The 13,802-nt window shown below is 36.1% G+C and overlaps 3 protein-coding genes across 3 annotated transcripts; all 3 read right to left on the reverse strand.

The window, feature by feature from the left end:
- Positions 1-1,940: 1,940 nt before the first annotated feature.
- On the reverse strand, positions 1,941-2,498 carry LOC112040039 (uncharacterized). Its single transcript, XM_024072931.1, has one exon. The coding sequence runs from the start codon at positions 2,496-2,498 to the stop codon at positions 1,941-1,943; it is 558 nt and encodes a 185-aa protein (XP_023928699.1).
- A 384-nt stretch (positions 2,499-2,882) lies between these two features.
- On the reverse strand, positions 2,883-3,668 carry LOC112040038 (uncharacterized). Its single transcript, XM_024072930.1, has one exon. The coding sequence runs from the start codon at positions 3,666-3,668 to the stop codon at positions 2,883-2,885; it is 786 nt and encodes a 261-aa protein (XP_023928698.1).
- A 2,090-nt stretch (positions 3,669-5,758) lies between these two features.
- On the reverse strand, positions 5,759-6,861 carry LOC112040056 (non-specific lipid transfer protein GPI-anchored 14). The gene is made up of 3 exons (XM_024072953.2): positions 6,474-6,861; positions 6,161-6,262; positions 5,759-6,062 (listed from the first exon to the last, which is right to left on the reverse strand). The coding sequence occupies exons 1-3, from the start codon at positions 6,817-6,819 to the stop codon at positions 5,911-5,913; spliced, it is 600 nt and encodes a 199-aa protein (XP_023928721.2). The 5' UTR covers positions 6,820-6,861; the 3' UTR covers positions 5,759-5,910.
- Between the last annotated feature and the right edge of the window lie 6,941 nt (positions 6,862-13,802).

Here is a 13,802-nt window from a genome sequence, read left to right on the forward strand (position 1 = left end):
TGGACTTTTGCAAAGCGTTGACACTTATCACATGCTCTGACGATGTCGTATGCATCTTTCTGTAGGGTTGGCCAGTAATATCCTGCTCTGAGTGCCTTTCCTGCTAGGAAGTCAACTTCTGCATTTTTGGTTCTTGGGATTTGCACAAAGTCTAGGCTGTCAAAGTACTGTGAGAGTTGTTGGATGATCTTCAAGTACTTTTGCATCCTTTCTTCTTTGGCTTCTTAATCTCCCTTCATTTGTCCAATTATTAGCTAAGAATTAGCTTGGACAATAAATTTTTTTGCTCTTAGAGCTTTTGCAACCCTGCTAGCAATGCTTCGTATTCTACCTCGTTATTTGTTGCTGTGAATTGCAATCTAACTGCATACTTCAATGTTTCTTTTTCTAGAGATATAAGCACTACTCCTGCTCCTCCTACTTTCTTCGTGGTAGACCCATATTTTTAGACCGTCCATGTTTCCATAGGAGGTTCTTCTTCCTTATAGGGGTAAGTGAATTCTACAATGAATTCTGCTAGCACTTGGGCTTTGATTGCTGCTCGAGGCCGATATTCAATGTCAAATTGGCCTAGTTCAATCGCCATTAAATAAGTTGTCCTGCTGCATCTATCTTGTTCATCATCTTTCTTATGGGTTGGTTTGTCATAACGATGATTGGGTGTACTTGGAAATAAGGATGGAGTTTTCTGGACACAACAATAATGCAGAAGCTATCTTCTCCATCCTTGGGTAACTTGCCTCTGCTCCTTGGAATGCATGGTTGGTATAGTAAACTAGCTTCTGGACGTTCCCTTCTTCTCTGACCAGTGCTAAACTTACTGTAGTGTTGGATACTGCTAAGTAGAGGTACAACTTCTCTCCCATCACCGAGGGGCTTAATAGAGGTGGCTTCGTCAAGTACACCTTTAACTGGGCAAGAGCTTCCTTGCATTTGTCAGTCTATTGAAAATTTTTTTTCAATACCTTGAAGAATGGCATGCTCTTATCCATTGCTCTAGAGACGAATCTGTTTAGGGCTACAACTTTTCCTATCAAGCTCTGCATGTCCTTCACTGTTTTTGGTGACTTGACCTCGATTATTGCCTTTACTTTGTCTAGATTTACCTCTATACCTCATTGGGACACCATGAATGCCAAGAACTTACCTAAAGCAATAGCAAAAACACATTTTGCAGGGTTTAATTTCATATTGTACTTACGTAGTGTGCTAAAGGTTTCTTTTAGATCATCCAAGTGATTGGCTTCATCCTTGCTTTTCACCAACATATTGTCTACGTACACCTCCACATTCCTTCCAATCTAGTGAGAGAACATGCAGTTTACCAATCTTTGGTATGTGGGTCCTATGTTCTTTAATCCAAAGGGCATAACCTTGTAGTAATACAAGCCTTGGCTGGTAACAAATGAGGTTTTCTCTTGATCATCTTCATCCATAAGAATCTGGTTGTATCCAAAGAATGCGTCCATGAAACTCAAGAGTTTATGTCCAGCAGTTGAGTCTACCAATTGGTTAATCCTCGACAAGGGGAAGCTATCTTTTGGGCAAGCTTTGTTCAAGTCTGTGAAGTTGATGCACATTCTCCACTTGCCATTACTCTTCTTTACCATGACCACGTTTGCTAGCCAATCTAAACAAAAGACTTCCTTGATGAAATCAGCTTCTTCTAGCTTCTCTACTTCTTCAGTTATAGCTTTGTTATGTTCTAGTGCAAATATTCTCCACTTCTGCTATATAGGTTTGCATTTTGGGTTGACGTTGAGACGATGCTGTATGATCTTCCTATCAATTCCAAGCATATCCTCGTCTTTCTAGGCAAAAACATCTTGGTTTGCCCTTAAGAAGGAAATCATTTTCTCTTTCTCTAAAGTTGGGAGTGATGTTCTGATCTTCAATACTTTCGTCGAATCTCCTGGGATGATCTCAACTTCTTGTGGTGTTTATGACGGTTCAGGAATGGGCTCTGGTTCATTGATCACCCATGTTTGGTTCTTTCTAGATGCTAAGGCAGCTTGATAGCATTCTCTTGCCAGAACTTGGTCTTCTCTGATTTCTCCTACCCCATGGGCTGTTGGAAACTTCACCTTCAAGTAATATATTGACATTGTTGCTCTTAGTCTGTTGAGTGTAGGTCTTCCCAAGTTGATGTTGTATGTTGAAGGGCAATCAACTATGAGGAAATCAATTTCCTTGGTAACCTGTGCTGGATAAGTTCTCGCAATTATGGTTAGAGTGACGATGCCCTTAGGGACGATTCTATCCCCTAAGAAGCTTACCAAAGGCGAGGTGAAAGGCCTGATCCTTTTCTTATCTAGTTTCATCTGCTGAAACGCAGGCAAGTAGATGATATCTGCTGAGCTTCCATTGTCAATGAGCACTTGGTGGATGTTGAACTCTTCTACCCTAAGCATGATCACTAATGGATTGTCATGAGGTTGCCTGATGCCACGACTGTCTCTCTCTGAGAAGACAATATCAGGCTTGTCATTCTTTGGCATCTTCATTGGAGGGAGCCATTAATGGATGTTGTTTATTTCTCTCCCATGTGCTTTTTTCAAGGACTTCAGTGTTCCACCTGCTGTTAGTCCTCCCGAGATCGTCTTTATATCTCTTACAGGGGGTTTGCTATCTTCTACTTCTGGAGTTCTGTCTTGATTGTCCTTTTGTTGTTACTTGTGGGGCTCCGTCTTTCTAACGTACTTCTGTAACTTTCCTTACCGGATTAAAGTCTCCACCTAATCTTTCAAATTCTTGCACTCATCAATACGATGCCCGTAGTCCTAGTGGAACCTACAGTACTTGCTCTTGTCTCTTTTTTCTACTTGATTGCTAATTGGCTTTGGCCATTGCAAGGAGGGATCATCTCCTATCTGCATAAGGACCTACTCCATTGGCATTATTAGAGGAGTGAAGATGGTGAACTTGGGTTTCTTGTCTAGAAGTTCCTTCTTTTTTCCTATGGTCTGCCCAACACTTCGTGTCTCCTTCTTCTTATCGCAATTGTTACTTGTTCCTTCGTCTTTCTTCCTTTTTCCTGTCATTTCTTTTGCAAGCACTGCATCTTCTACATTCATGTACTTCTGAGCTTTACAGAGCAACTTCGCAACTGTTTTTGGTGGACTTTTAGTGATTGAGAAGAAGAAATCTCCTAGCAGTAACCCTACTTGGAAGGTTGTTAAGATAACTTGATCTTCAACTTCATCTACTTGCAGCAACTCCTTATTGAATTGAGTGACATACTGCTTTAGTGATTCTCTTGCTGCTTGTTGAATGTTGAAAAGATGGCCAGTTGGCTTTTTATGTCTTTGCCCCCCAATGAAATGACGAACAAAACCCTTACTGAGTTGTTCAAAATCTGCAATAGTTCGTGGGGGTATCTTGTTGAACCATACCCTGGCTGCTTCTTTCAGTGTTGTTGGGAATGCCCTACACATCACCTCGTCTAGGGTCATCTGCAATAGCATCAGTGTCTTGAATGATTCGATGTGATCCAAGGGATCCTTGGAACCATCATATGACTCCAACTGTGGGAGGCGGAATTTTGGTGGGAGGGGACGGTTCAATACTTCAGTAGTGAATGCTGAGTCCGTCCTTCGAATCATCCCATCTAGATTCTCTCTGCCTTTGTCCTTCATAGCACTTTTTAGTTCATCCATCTCCTTCCTCATGTTGCGAAGCTCATTCTCCACCCTAGTGGAATCTTCTCTTGAAGTTCTATCTCACCTAGTGGCTTGAGAGTTTGATTCTTCTTCATTTTGGTTTTCACCTATTCGCCGATGTTCTGAGTCCATCGTCTTTTATAGTTCTTCATTCTGGCGAGTCAGCTCTTCCACATTAGCCAAGAGGGCTTGGATTTGTTGTTGTTGCATAACAACTGGCTGAGGTGCAGTCTCTGCTTTCATCTTGTACTTCGAGGAACTCTTTTGTCATTGGGAAATATGGCTTGAATGATTAGCGTCCCCACAGATGGCGCCAAACTAATGATGCAAAAAATAAGCAGTTGAGATCCTCGTCGTAGCAGATGGATGAAGCTGTGATTGGGGTCGTCACTGTTTTAGTAGGACTTGCAAGAATAAACGGGGTGGAAGAGTAACAAGCCGGTGTGGTGTCAGCCAAACTGCCTCCGATGCTTAAGTCAGTAAGGGAGAAAGATTCTAGAGAAAAAAATGAGTGGAGAGTAATTTTGTAGAGTATTTGTGTGTACCTTTAATTTTGTTACCTTCTCTTTTATAGTTGTATGTCTAATCAATGGGCACTGAATTGCTGTATTTATGTTCAATGGCTAGTGCATTACCGAATCTTTATCTGAAGTTCATAACTCATTCTGTGACCGTTGCTTCATCCATTACGTTTCATCATTAATGAGTGTAATAAATGTGTAATGTCTTCTCAAAGTCAATGACGATCTCTACTTAGTGACGATGATAAATTTCTAAGACATCATTACCGAAATAACAAACTACAATATTTTTCTCACTATATATTTTGAACGGTTTTAGACCCCTTAGAACAACCAGATTGGTTAGCCTAGATTAATTAGCCAAGTTGTTACTTAGTCAAATTATGCAATTCTAGGTTAAAGTAATCAAATAATCATATCAAAATAATAAAGCAGGGAAATAATAAAAGACAGAATGATATGATCACCCAGGAAACCACACAGTAAAAACCTGGGGAGGATTTGACCCACCGATCCTCAAGGCAAACTTGAATCCACGATGAAATAATCAAAGTTCATACAAAAGGACTACAAGCTCCCCGCTCGACTTCCTAATGCTACCTACCAGTAGAACTTACTGACACGACCACGTGCAAGCTCCGAATCCACGGACTCCTTCCTTCTTAAATTCTTCAATCAAGTACAAGCACCCCCGCTTGATAATCTTTAAGTTCTTGAATCTGCAATTGAATGATCATCAAGGTTTTGATAATATCTCCACCTTGAAAACCCTAAACTTTGTGTAAAGGAAAGCTCCTCAAAGATCTCACAAGAGATTTACACAAAACAGCAATATGAGCAACAAAGACTTAGAGAGGTTTGGGTACAAAACCCTAAAAATAAAAGGAGGCACAAGAGGCACTCTAATCTCTCTCTCTAAAAGTCCCAAAAACGTTCTAGGGTTTTCCTTATATAGGAGTGTTTTACTTGATCCCCAAGACGTTTAAATAGAGTTTGGGCTGAACTGGAACTCTGTAGAAAAATAAATCTGTACGTGCTTCGATCGATCAAGCCTTACAGATTTAGTCCAATAAATCTGCAATCACTCGATTCCAGTTTTACAAATAAACGTACTTTGAGCAAGCTTAAACAAGACTAAACATATTGTTTTGATCATGGTTTGCCAACATTACACATTAGAGTTCTAAATACATAAAATCTTAAATCTTTAGAACCTAACATATTTAAATATTATAGGTTGCTTGGGAAAGAAAAAGATTAAAAAAAATATATTTGGCATATGCTTCATAATACTAATTATGATATGTTATAAAACTCGAGATCCAAAAATCTATTAATTATTGTTGTAGCTATGACAGACTAAATAATATAGTTAACACTATTTTTTTTTTTTTTTTTGTGAAGCAATTCTTTCTACAAAGAAATTAGCAGCAGAACTTGATGCATACTGTTATTGTATGTGCTTCAATCTTTGATCATGTACATTTATACTGGAAGTTTTTCACAACAATCATAGCTTCCATTAGTTAAATGTCCAAAGAGGCAACTCATACAATACCCTCATTTATAAGATAAACATAGTTCAAAAGGGAGAGTTGGAAGGTTTTTATTATTATTTTGAGATAAATAGAGGTAGGGAGTATTAATAAATGAAAAGAACATAACATGAATATAACAATTACAAAACAGCAGTCAAGGCCAAAGTCGCTAAAGAGTGACAGTCCAAGTGCCTATATGAACGAGTGTGAACTAATGAAACACCATGTTAAGACCCCGCCAATAACAATCTCCATTCCAAACCATCTCTTTTGACCATAACAACCTTCATTCTTGTCCTGGCCACTAGTCCCCTTACTTTTGGCACTCGCGAAACTCCCTCCACCTGTAGCCAAAGAAATTACCCACAAATTTAAGAAGATTTCTACAATATCAAAAGAAATTGAAATGAAAAGGAAGACTCATGTATGTTGGCTACATTACCACTAGGACTAGGAGCAGGACTACCATCAGTTTGATTAGAACTCCTTCCCAATTGGTAGAAAACTTGAGCTTCTGGTGAATTAGGATCCAAGTGTAGAAGAGCTGCATCCATGACCATCCAAACAAATCAAATCAGTGTGTCAAATATTAGCCACTTCTAGTGACATCTATCCTTCTTTTTAAAGAAGTGTAGAACCATAATAGGTCTATAGCATTCACCATTTACTTCTTATATCGAATTTCATAAAAAAAATATTAAAAAAAAAAAAAACAATTAGCTAGAACAAAACAACTCTTATAGCTGAATGCATACCAGGACACTGGGAGACGTTAGCAGGGGCATTGCAAACAGAAGGCAGGCCCAAAGCAAGTGTAACGTTAATCTGTAGTCCTAATTCAGGATCATTACGATCTCTGATGATGACACACAAGCACTTCTTGTTGTCCTTTAGGACTTGTTTAAGACCACTACAACAGTCTGGTGTAGGTGCTTTTGCTTGACCACCAACGTAAGGCAGACATGTAGCCAGTCCTACTAGTTGTTGTGCACACTCCTCTCTGTCTTTGGCTGCATCTGCCATTGTATAGCTAACCATAACTAACATTAGCACTAACAGGAATGAAAGTATCAAAGTGCTCAAGTGTAAGGCTATTGCCATTTTGTTTACACACACAGAAAGAGGGGTCCAATCTCAATTTATGCTTAGGCTATTTAAAAAGAGCTAGGTGGTAGTGGAGTCTATCATTTCATCTGCTTTGTCCTCGGTTGTCACTGCCTTTATTATTACAATCACCAAGTCTAGCACTACTTTTGAATTATTACTTGTTGATAACATTCCACATCGAATGATATGTAGTGCACTCTTAAGAATATCTCAACAATTGCTATCTTACTAGATGTGGCATTCTATGATTGCAGCAGGATGCAAGAAAAGTAACTAAAACTTCTTCCTCTAAATGCACATGATGAAATCTACTATAGCACCTTTTCTTTCTTTAGTCATAGTTTCTACTTGCTAGTAATACAGACCTTAGATAAGATAACATGTGTAAAGAAATAGAAGATCACAGAAGTTCTCCAAGGTCAACTTAAAACTTAAAACAAGACTTTGGATAACATATAGTGGGTCACTTCACCTACCCCAACCAAAGGCAACAAGTCAGTGACAATGATGATGCCTATGGCTTTGAAATCATGATATCATTCACCGTTCTTAATGACATCAATATCATAAACCAGTGCACTTCATTTTTATTTCTCTTGCACATCCTGGGCCAGCATTCTCTATCTTATGTTTGGGCCACTACATTCTCCAGTTGGACAGACTCGTACCCAAAGAGGAGCAGGACCAGAAAACAGGTATCTGGTGCTAGCCTTAGCCCAAACCTAAATAATGATCCATAACTAGTCTATAATCAATATCATCATCGGCCTTCCTTCAACTGAATTTATCGACATGATCATGAAGGTACAAGGCCGGGGCTAGGTCTTAGCTTCTCATTTTCAAAATTTTTTTTTTTTTTTTTGGTTTTTTTATTTTATATATGTATGACATTGCAGTTTAGTTTACTATACAGCTAGTGTATATTCTAAACCAATAAAATCACAAATCTTTTTCTTTTTCTTTTTTACTTATCTTTAAAAGTTGGAAAAAGTTAACTGATATCTTAAGGACATTAGTTTAGGAAATTTTTTAAGAAATTTATGGAAAAAGAAAAGTAATTGATTTTTTGACAATTTTTTTTATATTTTTCATGAAAAATAGTATCAAAACTTTCTTAAAATAGCTCATTAACAAATTCTTTAAGAGTGTCAGTTAATAAAACCCTTTTAAGTTTGTCATAATTTTGTATACATGATTAGCTTATAATGAACGTCTAGTCCGTGGAAAATTATTGAATACTCTGAGAGTACCATAAATGCATACTCCCATCTCTCACATAATTGTGAGTCCCACCATAAATTTAATTAATGGAATCTATAGTTATCTGAGAATAGGAAATATGCATTTATGTACTCTTGAGTACTCAATAATATTACCCCTAGTCCGTTAATCAAATAAGTGACCTTTAAGTGTGTATGTATAATTGGACATACTTATCTGTTTCACCCTTAGTATGTTTGGTTGGGTGGATTTTAGGGAGAATGAAAAATATATATATATATATATATAGAAAATGGGTGGGAATGGTTTTTGGTTGAGAGGGGAGGGGGGAGAAAAGTGGTGGGCTCACAAGTTTTCTCTCCTCTCCTTCAAAATACAATCTCTCTAAATTGGAGAGAAAATTAGAGTGAAAAATGAAAAAATATTTGGACAAAACTGCCCCACCTCTTTTAACGTTATTGGCTCTTTTTTTTTTTTTTCTTTTTCTTTTGACTTTCCTTTCTCTTGTAACGCTGGCTTTTTGTTTTTTGTTTGTTTTTGTTTTTTTTTTTTTCTTTCTTTGGCTTTGTCAGGACGTGGTGGATTCTTCTTATTTTCCTTCCTTTTTAAAAATTTTTAATTTTATTATTTTTTTAAGAAAACACTTTTGGATGATTTTTATGCTATTTTATGAAATGTCCACTTTCATCTATACACAATTTTTTTTTTTTTTTAAGTATAATGTATTACTTTTTGCTTTATTTAAGAGAGATATAATGGTAAATTTATACAAACCTTATTTTCAACCAAACCAAAAAAAATTTAATCCCTCCATTTTTCCACCCTCTCAACCAAACATAAATAAAGAAAACTAAAAATTTTTCTATCCTTTCACTTTTTTATCCTCCCTCTATTTTCTATCCTCACACTTTTCGATCCTCCTCATCAAACAGTTATTCTTATCTTTTTTTTCTTTTTTCTTTTTTTGTGCTGAATAAATGAGTTACAGTGATGCGGATTAGATGATCCTAGTGATTTTAGAGCCGTTTGGGGGGCACTTATATTGATTCCGTCTATGTATTTTTGTTCATCTTTTTTACTGTGGATATATAAACCTTCAATTATTTCTGTGGGACCTTCTCTGTTGGTCTTTATTATGTAACGACTAAAAGCTAAAAAGAGAGTCCTTCCTTCCTCCCGGCCATTGGCACTGCATCTGCATGCATGAAATGCTTAAACTTTAAGATTTGAGTTCCTTTTTATAAAATAAATATTTAATTATATTAACTCCTTTAAGAATTAAGACCGAGTCATCAGTGTGCATGGTTGTCACATGCAAGATTATCACAGTTGAGTGTGCATGTATGTATATATGTGAAAAGTGAGAGAGACAAGTACCAAAAAACACTAATGAGTGGAGTGCAGCTCTAAAGATATCAGAGTAACAGTAGGCATAACTTTGAGTGGGATCCCACTTTCTTTCTCTTCCGGTGAACTTTGAGTTTTTAACTAATAAATTAGTAGAAAGAGAGACATTAATCAATATTAATTTGTTAATACTATTGCTTTTTTTTAATTCTTTTTTTATATATTTTATATGGATGTAAGCGTCGTTTTAGGGATAAGTAATATTCTTGCAAGGCATCAGGCGATTCAGGCATCATCATTCAGCTATATATAGTTTAAACTTTAAGTCAAAATTCTGAGTCACTAAAAGACATTCCATTTTCAATTATGGATATTCGCCTTATACAACTATAATATTCTTTAAATTAATTGCCTTCATTTTTATTTTTATTTTTTAAATAAAATATTTATTTATTTATTTATTCCAACCAGGATAAATATCTATTTACTTAAGAGTAATGGTAAAAACACAATATTTTTTTTTAATAATTGATATCCTTTGTGAAAATGATCTTGCCTCTAATTATTATTAATGGCATCCATTAACTGGACTTATTTAGTATTAACTGAATGGCATTTGATTGTGTTGAATAAAAAATTTAGAACCTTTACGCTGTGTTTGGTTGAGTTGAAAATAGAAAGGATGAATCAGAGGGAGAAAAATATGGTGGAAAATATTGTTTTTTACTGTTTGGCAAAAGAATGAAAATTGGGAAAAAGGAAAATTCGGAAGAAATTTTTCTTTCTTAAGTCCACAATTTTCATCCTTTCAAATTAGGAGGAAAAGGCTGGAGAGATAAGTACTCTCACAACACTTTTACACAAATCCATCGTTCTCTCTCCTCTCACAACTACAAATACACCGGTTTCAAACACAAAATATTTTTTTTCAAACATCTCTAATCTAAACTCAAGCATAATTAAATTATCATAATACAAACTAAAAAACACAATTTTAAAATTAATCATAACGAAAAACAAAAAAAAAACAAAATTTTTTATCCTCCAACCAAACACACACAAAAAAAAAAACTAAACATTTTATATTCTTACACTTTTTCATCTTCTTACTAATTTTTCATCCTCCTATTTTTTCAGTCCTCTAACTAAATGACCCTTAAAGTTTTTTCCTTTATTTTTGGAGTTCGATTTACAGATTAATTTAGTAGATAGAGCTAGGATCTTCTTTAACAGTGAAATGATTTTTTTTTTTTTTTTTTGATGGGACAGTGAAATGATTTCAAAATGACTAGAATATACAAGAAGCTTGACGATTGATGTGGCCGACCTGACCATGATCTAAGCCTGGAATAATAAAAAACGAATCTGGTCTTATTAATTAATTACTTTTATCACGAGTCACCTCAATATTGGGTCCATGTCGGTCGTACGTGTCAGCTCCTCACGAGTTACCTTTCTATAACGTGAATCTCCGCCATAGAAAACTCACCTGTCCTTGGAATTATCCTCGGCTCTGGCTAGATTGTCAAAAAGTAAAGCTTTCCCTTTCTTCACAATGCAAAAATATCATAATTAACCTTCTATATAAACCATCTCCACTACATGATCGATGTACTCCACAAACCAAGCTCTCTATAGGAGTGGAACAAAGCTGGCTCCACAGCCACATATTACACCCTTTTAGCTACATTTGTATTGTATTAGGAATATACCAAGGTTTGTTTTTGAGGCACATAAACATGGCTGATCAAGGTTACTCATCTTCTTCTTCTTCCAGCTCTCATGAGTCTCCTCTGCCCTTACATCTTCTTTTCGTCTTCCTCATACTGCTCATGTTCCTTGGCTTTTCATGGTACATCAACTACGAGCCTGTGCTAGAGAGCGTGTTTGGTAATTTCAAGCTTTTTCTCATCGTGTCCCCCTTGCTGCTTTTATTAGTTGCGCACTTCCTCTCCAACAGTGAACGGAGCCCTTTTTACCAATTCATTCCTATGCCAGAGAGAGACTCATTCCATAGAGCTGGGGGAACTCCTTGGGGCCTTGGATTTGCGCTTGTCCTTCTCTGCTTCATGATTTCTTACCAATCTTACTTTAAAGAACGTTGGTTTCCTCTGCTTAACAGATCATAAATATATACTAGTTTAGTGGTATACCACATGAAATTTGTGTTTAGTTAATGAAATATATATGTGGTTTTGATTTTGTATGTAAAAATTGTAGTTTGGTTTTCATGAGCTACCAGATTTTAGCTATATGGTAGGATTGAGAAATTTGTAGTATAGATATTATTATATCAGTATAATAGCAGTGCTGTTAATAGAATCAAATTTTGTTGCTCCAAATTGTCTCATCAATTTATTTTCTTGCCAAGTATGGTCTCCACAGTCCACCAATGTTACGGAAGAAAGTGGCCTCCGTGATAACTAGAAAGTAGAAACACTGTACTGTTCTAAATTCCTAATACAGACATTGGTTAAATCAAATATTCAGTAATTACCCGAGTTTCCAAACAATTTTACTCACAGCTATAGACAGAAGCCCTAGTTCTCTGCGCATATGAAACCTTTTTTTTTTTTGTTTTTTTTGTTTAAGTGAAATAACTTTGAGATTGTCACTAATGGTGCCCCAATCCTACTTTGATCTAATTCAGGCCAAAATCACGTTTTATTGGCCATTTACGGCTCAGTGGACACATGCTGTGTAATTTACAAAAGGTTTTTCAATGAACCAAAGTTAATTAGTTTATAACGTTTGCAAACCCGTGACTTATTGGTAATGGACGATGACTCAAAGTGCCGTGTTTAATGTGCTGCAACTTAGTTAATTATTATTTGTATAAAGCAGATTTCAGGTTGTGAATTGTTGGTCAGGGTCTTTGAAGGAAAAGTAGTTTTTAAGTTTTTTCTAACCTCTTGACATTTTGTTTAAGAAAAAATGGCCGTGTCTTTTTCTTGAGCTTAGAATTTCAAATTTCACCTAATTCTGGTAATGACGTGAACGCAACATTTGGCCGGAAGATAACTACAAATTTCAGAAAAAAGGGTCCCCTTTTTTTTTCCAATGCATGGTTGGAAGAGAAACATATTATAGGGAGGTCAAAGTCTTTTAAATATTTAGCTTTATAGTCAGTACATGGTATCTAGTTTCTTATTTTTATGGGTTTTAGGAAAATTATGTTATTAGCCATCTATTATTTATAGGCTAAGATCATAGGCTCTCTAAAGTCTTATTTGGAGAGTAAACACAGAAAAATCAAGCTAGTCTCTCCCATTCTTTTTTTCTGTTTTTTTTAAGATTTGCTAGAGTAGCTAGAGAGTACTGTAGCAATTACTGTTGCTGCTCCAAATATATTTCACTTTTAAAATAATCACTGATTAAATAAAAAAATGACTTTGTCTCTCATCCCTTTTCTCTTTCGTTCTTCACTCTTTTTTGCTACTCTGGTTACAAACTAAAACATACCACAATCAGAACAACGTTCTTCACTCTCTCTTGCTATTCTATCTCAACGGTTACAAACTAAACATACCACAATCAGAACAAAAACACATAACCCAATCGAAAGATTTGGAACACAAAAACAATCTTTAAGGCTAATGAAATCCGAACAATAAAAGCAAAAAATTGCATTTTGTCAAAGGTAGGGAGCAGGACAAGTAGCTGTGGAGGTGGAGCAAATCAGTTGTGGAGAAAGACCTATCTGTACTGCATGAACTACATGTTGGAGCATTTTAATATTAAATAAATAAAAATGAATAAATGTAATAACATAAATGAAAAAGATATGGGATTAAATATGGGAGATGAGGAGTTAGTGAAAATGTTTAATCCCACATTGAAAAGGAGAGAGACTTTTTTATTCTTTTTAATTGTGGTGATTAATGGGCTAAAATGTATTGACTCAGATATTGGGCTAGATACGTGCGCAAGGGGGAGGTGAAGAGTGGAGGTATCAAAATTGGAAATGAATCAGCCTATCAAACCATTAATTGTGTAACTCCAGCCCATCAGATTAAAATCCAGCAATTAATCTTGTAACACCCACTACATCAGAATTATGGACCTAATTAATCAGAATAAATTGGGTAGTAATTTCGTGAGGCCCATTGAGCCTATAAATAGACTCATTCAGACTCAATCCAAGTTACAAAAAAAAAAAACAAAAAAAAAAAATCACAATATACACAAAGAAAAAAATAGAGAGATTCTTGGCAAGGAAGGGTGTTCTTTCTGGTGGAGCTTTGGGCTTGAACACTTTGTGCAGAAGTTGTTCTAGCCATACGACACTTGTTGGGCTGTTGTATCCTGGGGGAGACAAGTCATAGAAGGTCTGCACCGGTTACAAAGTTTAGCCAACCAAGGGCTTGAATCTCCTTAAAGAGAGCGAGTGCCGCGCCTCAGTCCAAATA

Source organism: Quercus suber, unplaced genomic scaffold (genome assembly GCF_002906115.3).
Source record: "Quercus suber isolate HL8 unplaced genomic scaffold, Cork oak 2.0 scaffold_67, whole genome shotgun sequence".
In the NCBI taxonomy this organism is placed as follows: domain Eukaryota; kingdom Viridiplantae; phylum Streptophyta; class Magnoliopsida; order Fagales; family Fagaceae; genus Quercus; species Quercus suber.

Excerpts from the sequence above, each read along its gene's own strand:
- LOC112040056 (XM_024072953.2), bottom strand. The coding sequence starts at position 6,819 with ATGGCAATAGCCTTACACTTGAGCACTTTGATACTTTCATTCCTGTTA. Across the intron at positions 6,263-6,473 it reads TAACGTCTCCCAGTGTCCTG|CTCTTCTACACTTGGATCCT; the intron begins GTATGCATTCAG and ends TCATGGATGCAG. Across the intron at positions 6,063-6,160 it reads TCCTGCTCCTAGTCCTAGTG|GTGGAGGGAGTTTCGCGAGT; the intron begins GTAATGTAGCCA and ends CTTTGGCTACAG.
- LOC112040038 (XM_024072930.1), bottom strand. The coding sequence starts at position 3,668 with ATGAGGAAGGAGATGGATGAACTAAAAAGTGCTATGAAGGACAAAGGC.
- LOC112040039 (XM_024072931.1), bottom strand. The coding sequence starts at position 2,498 with ATGCCAAAGAATGACAAGCCTGATATTGTCTTCTCAGAGAGAGACAGT.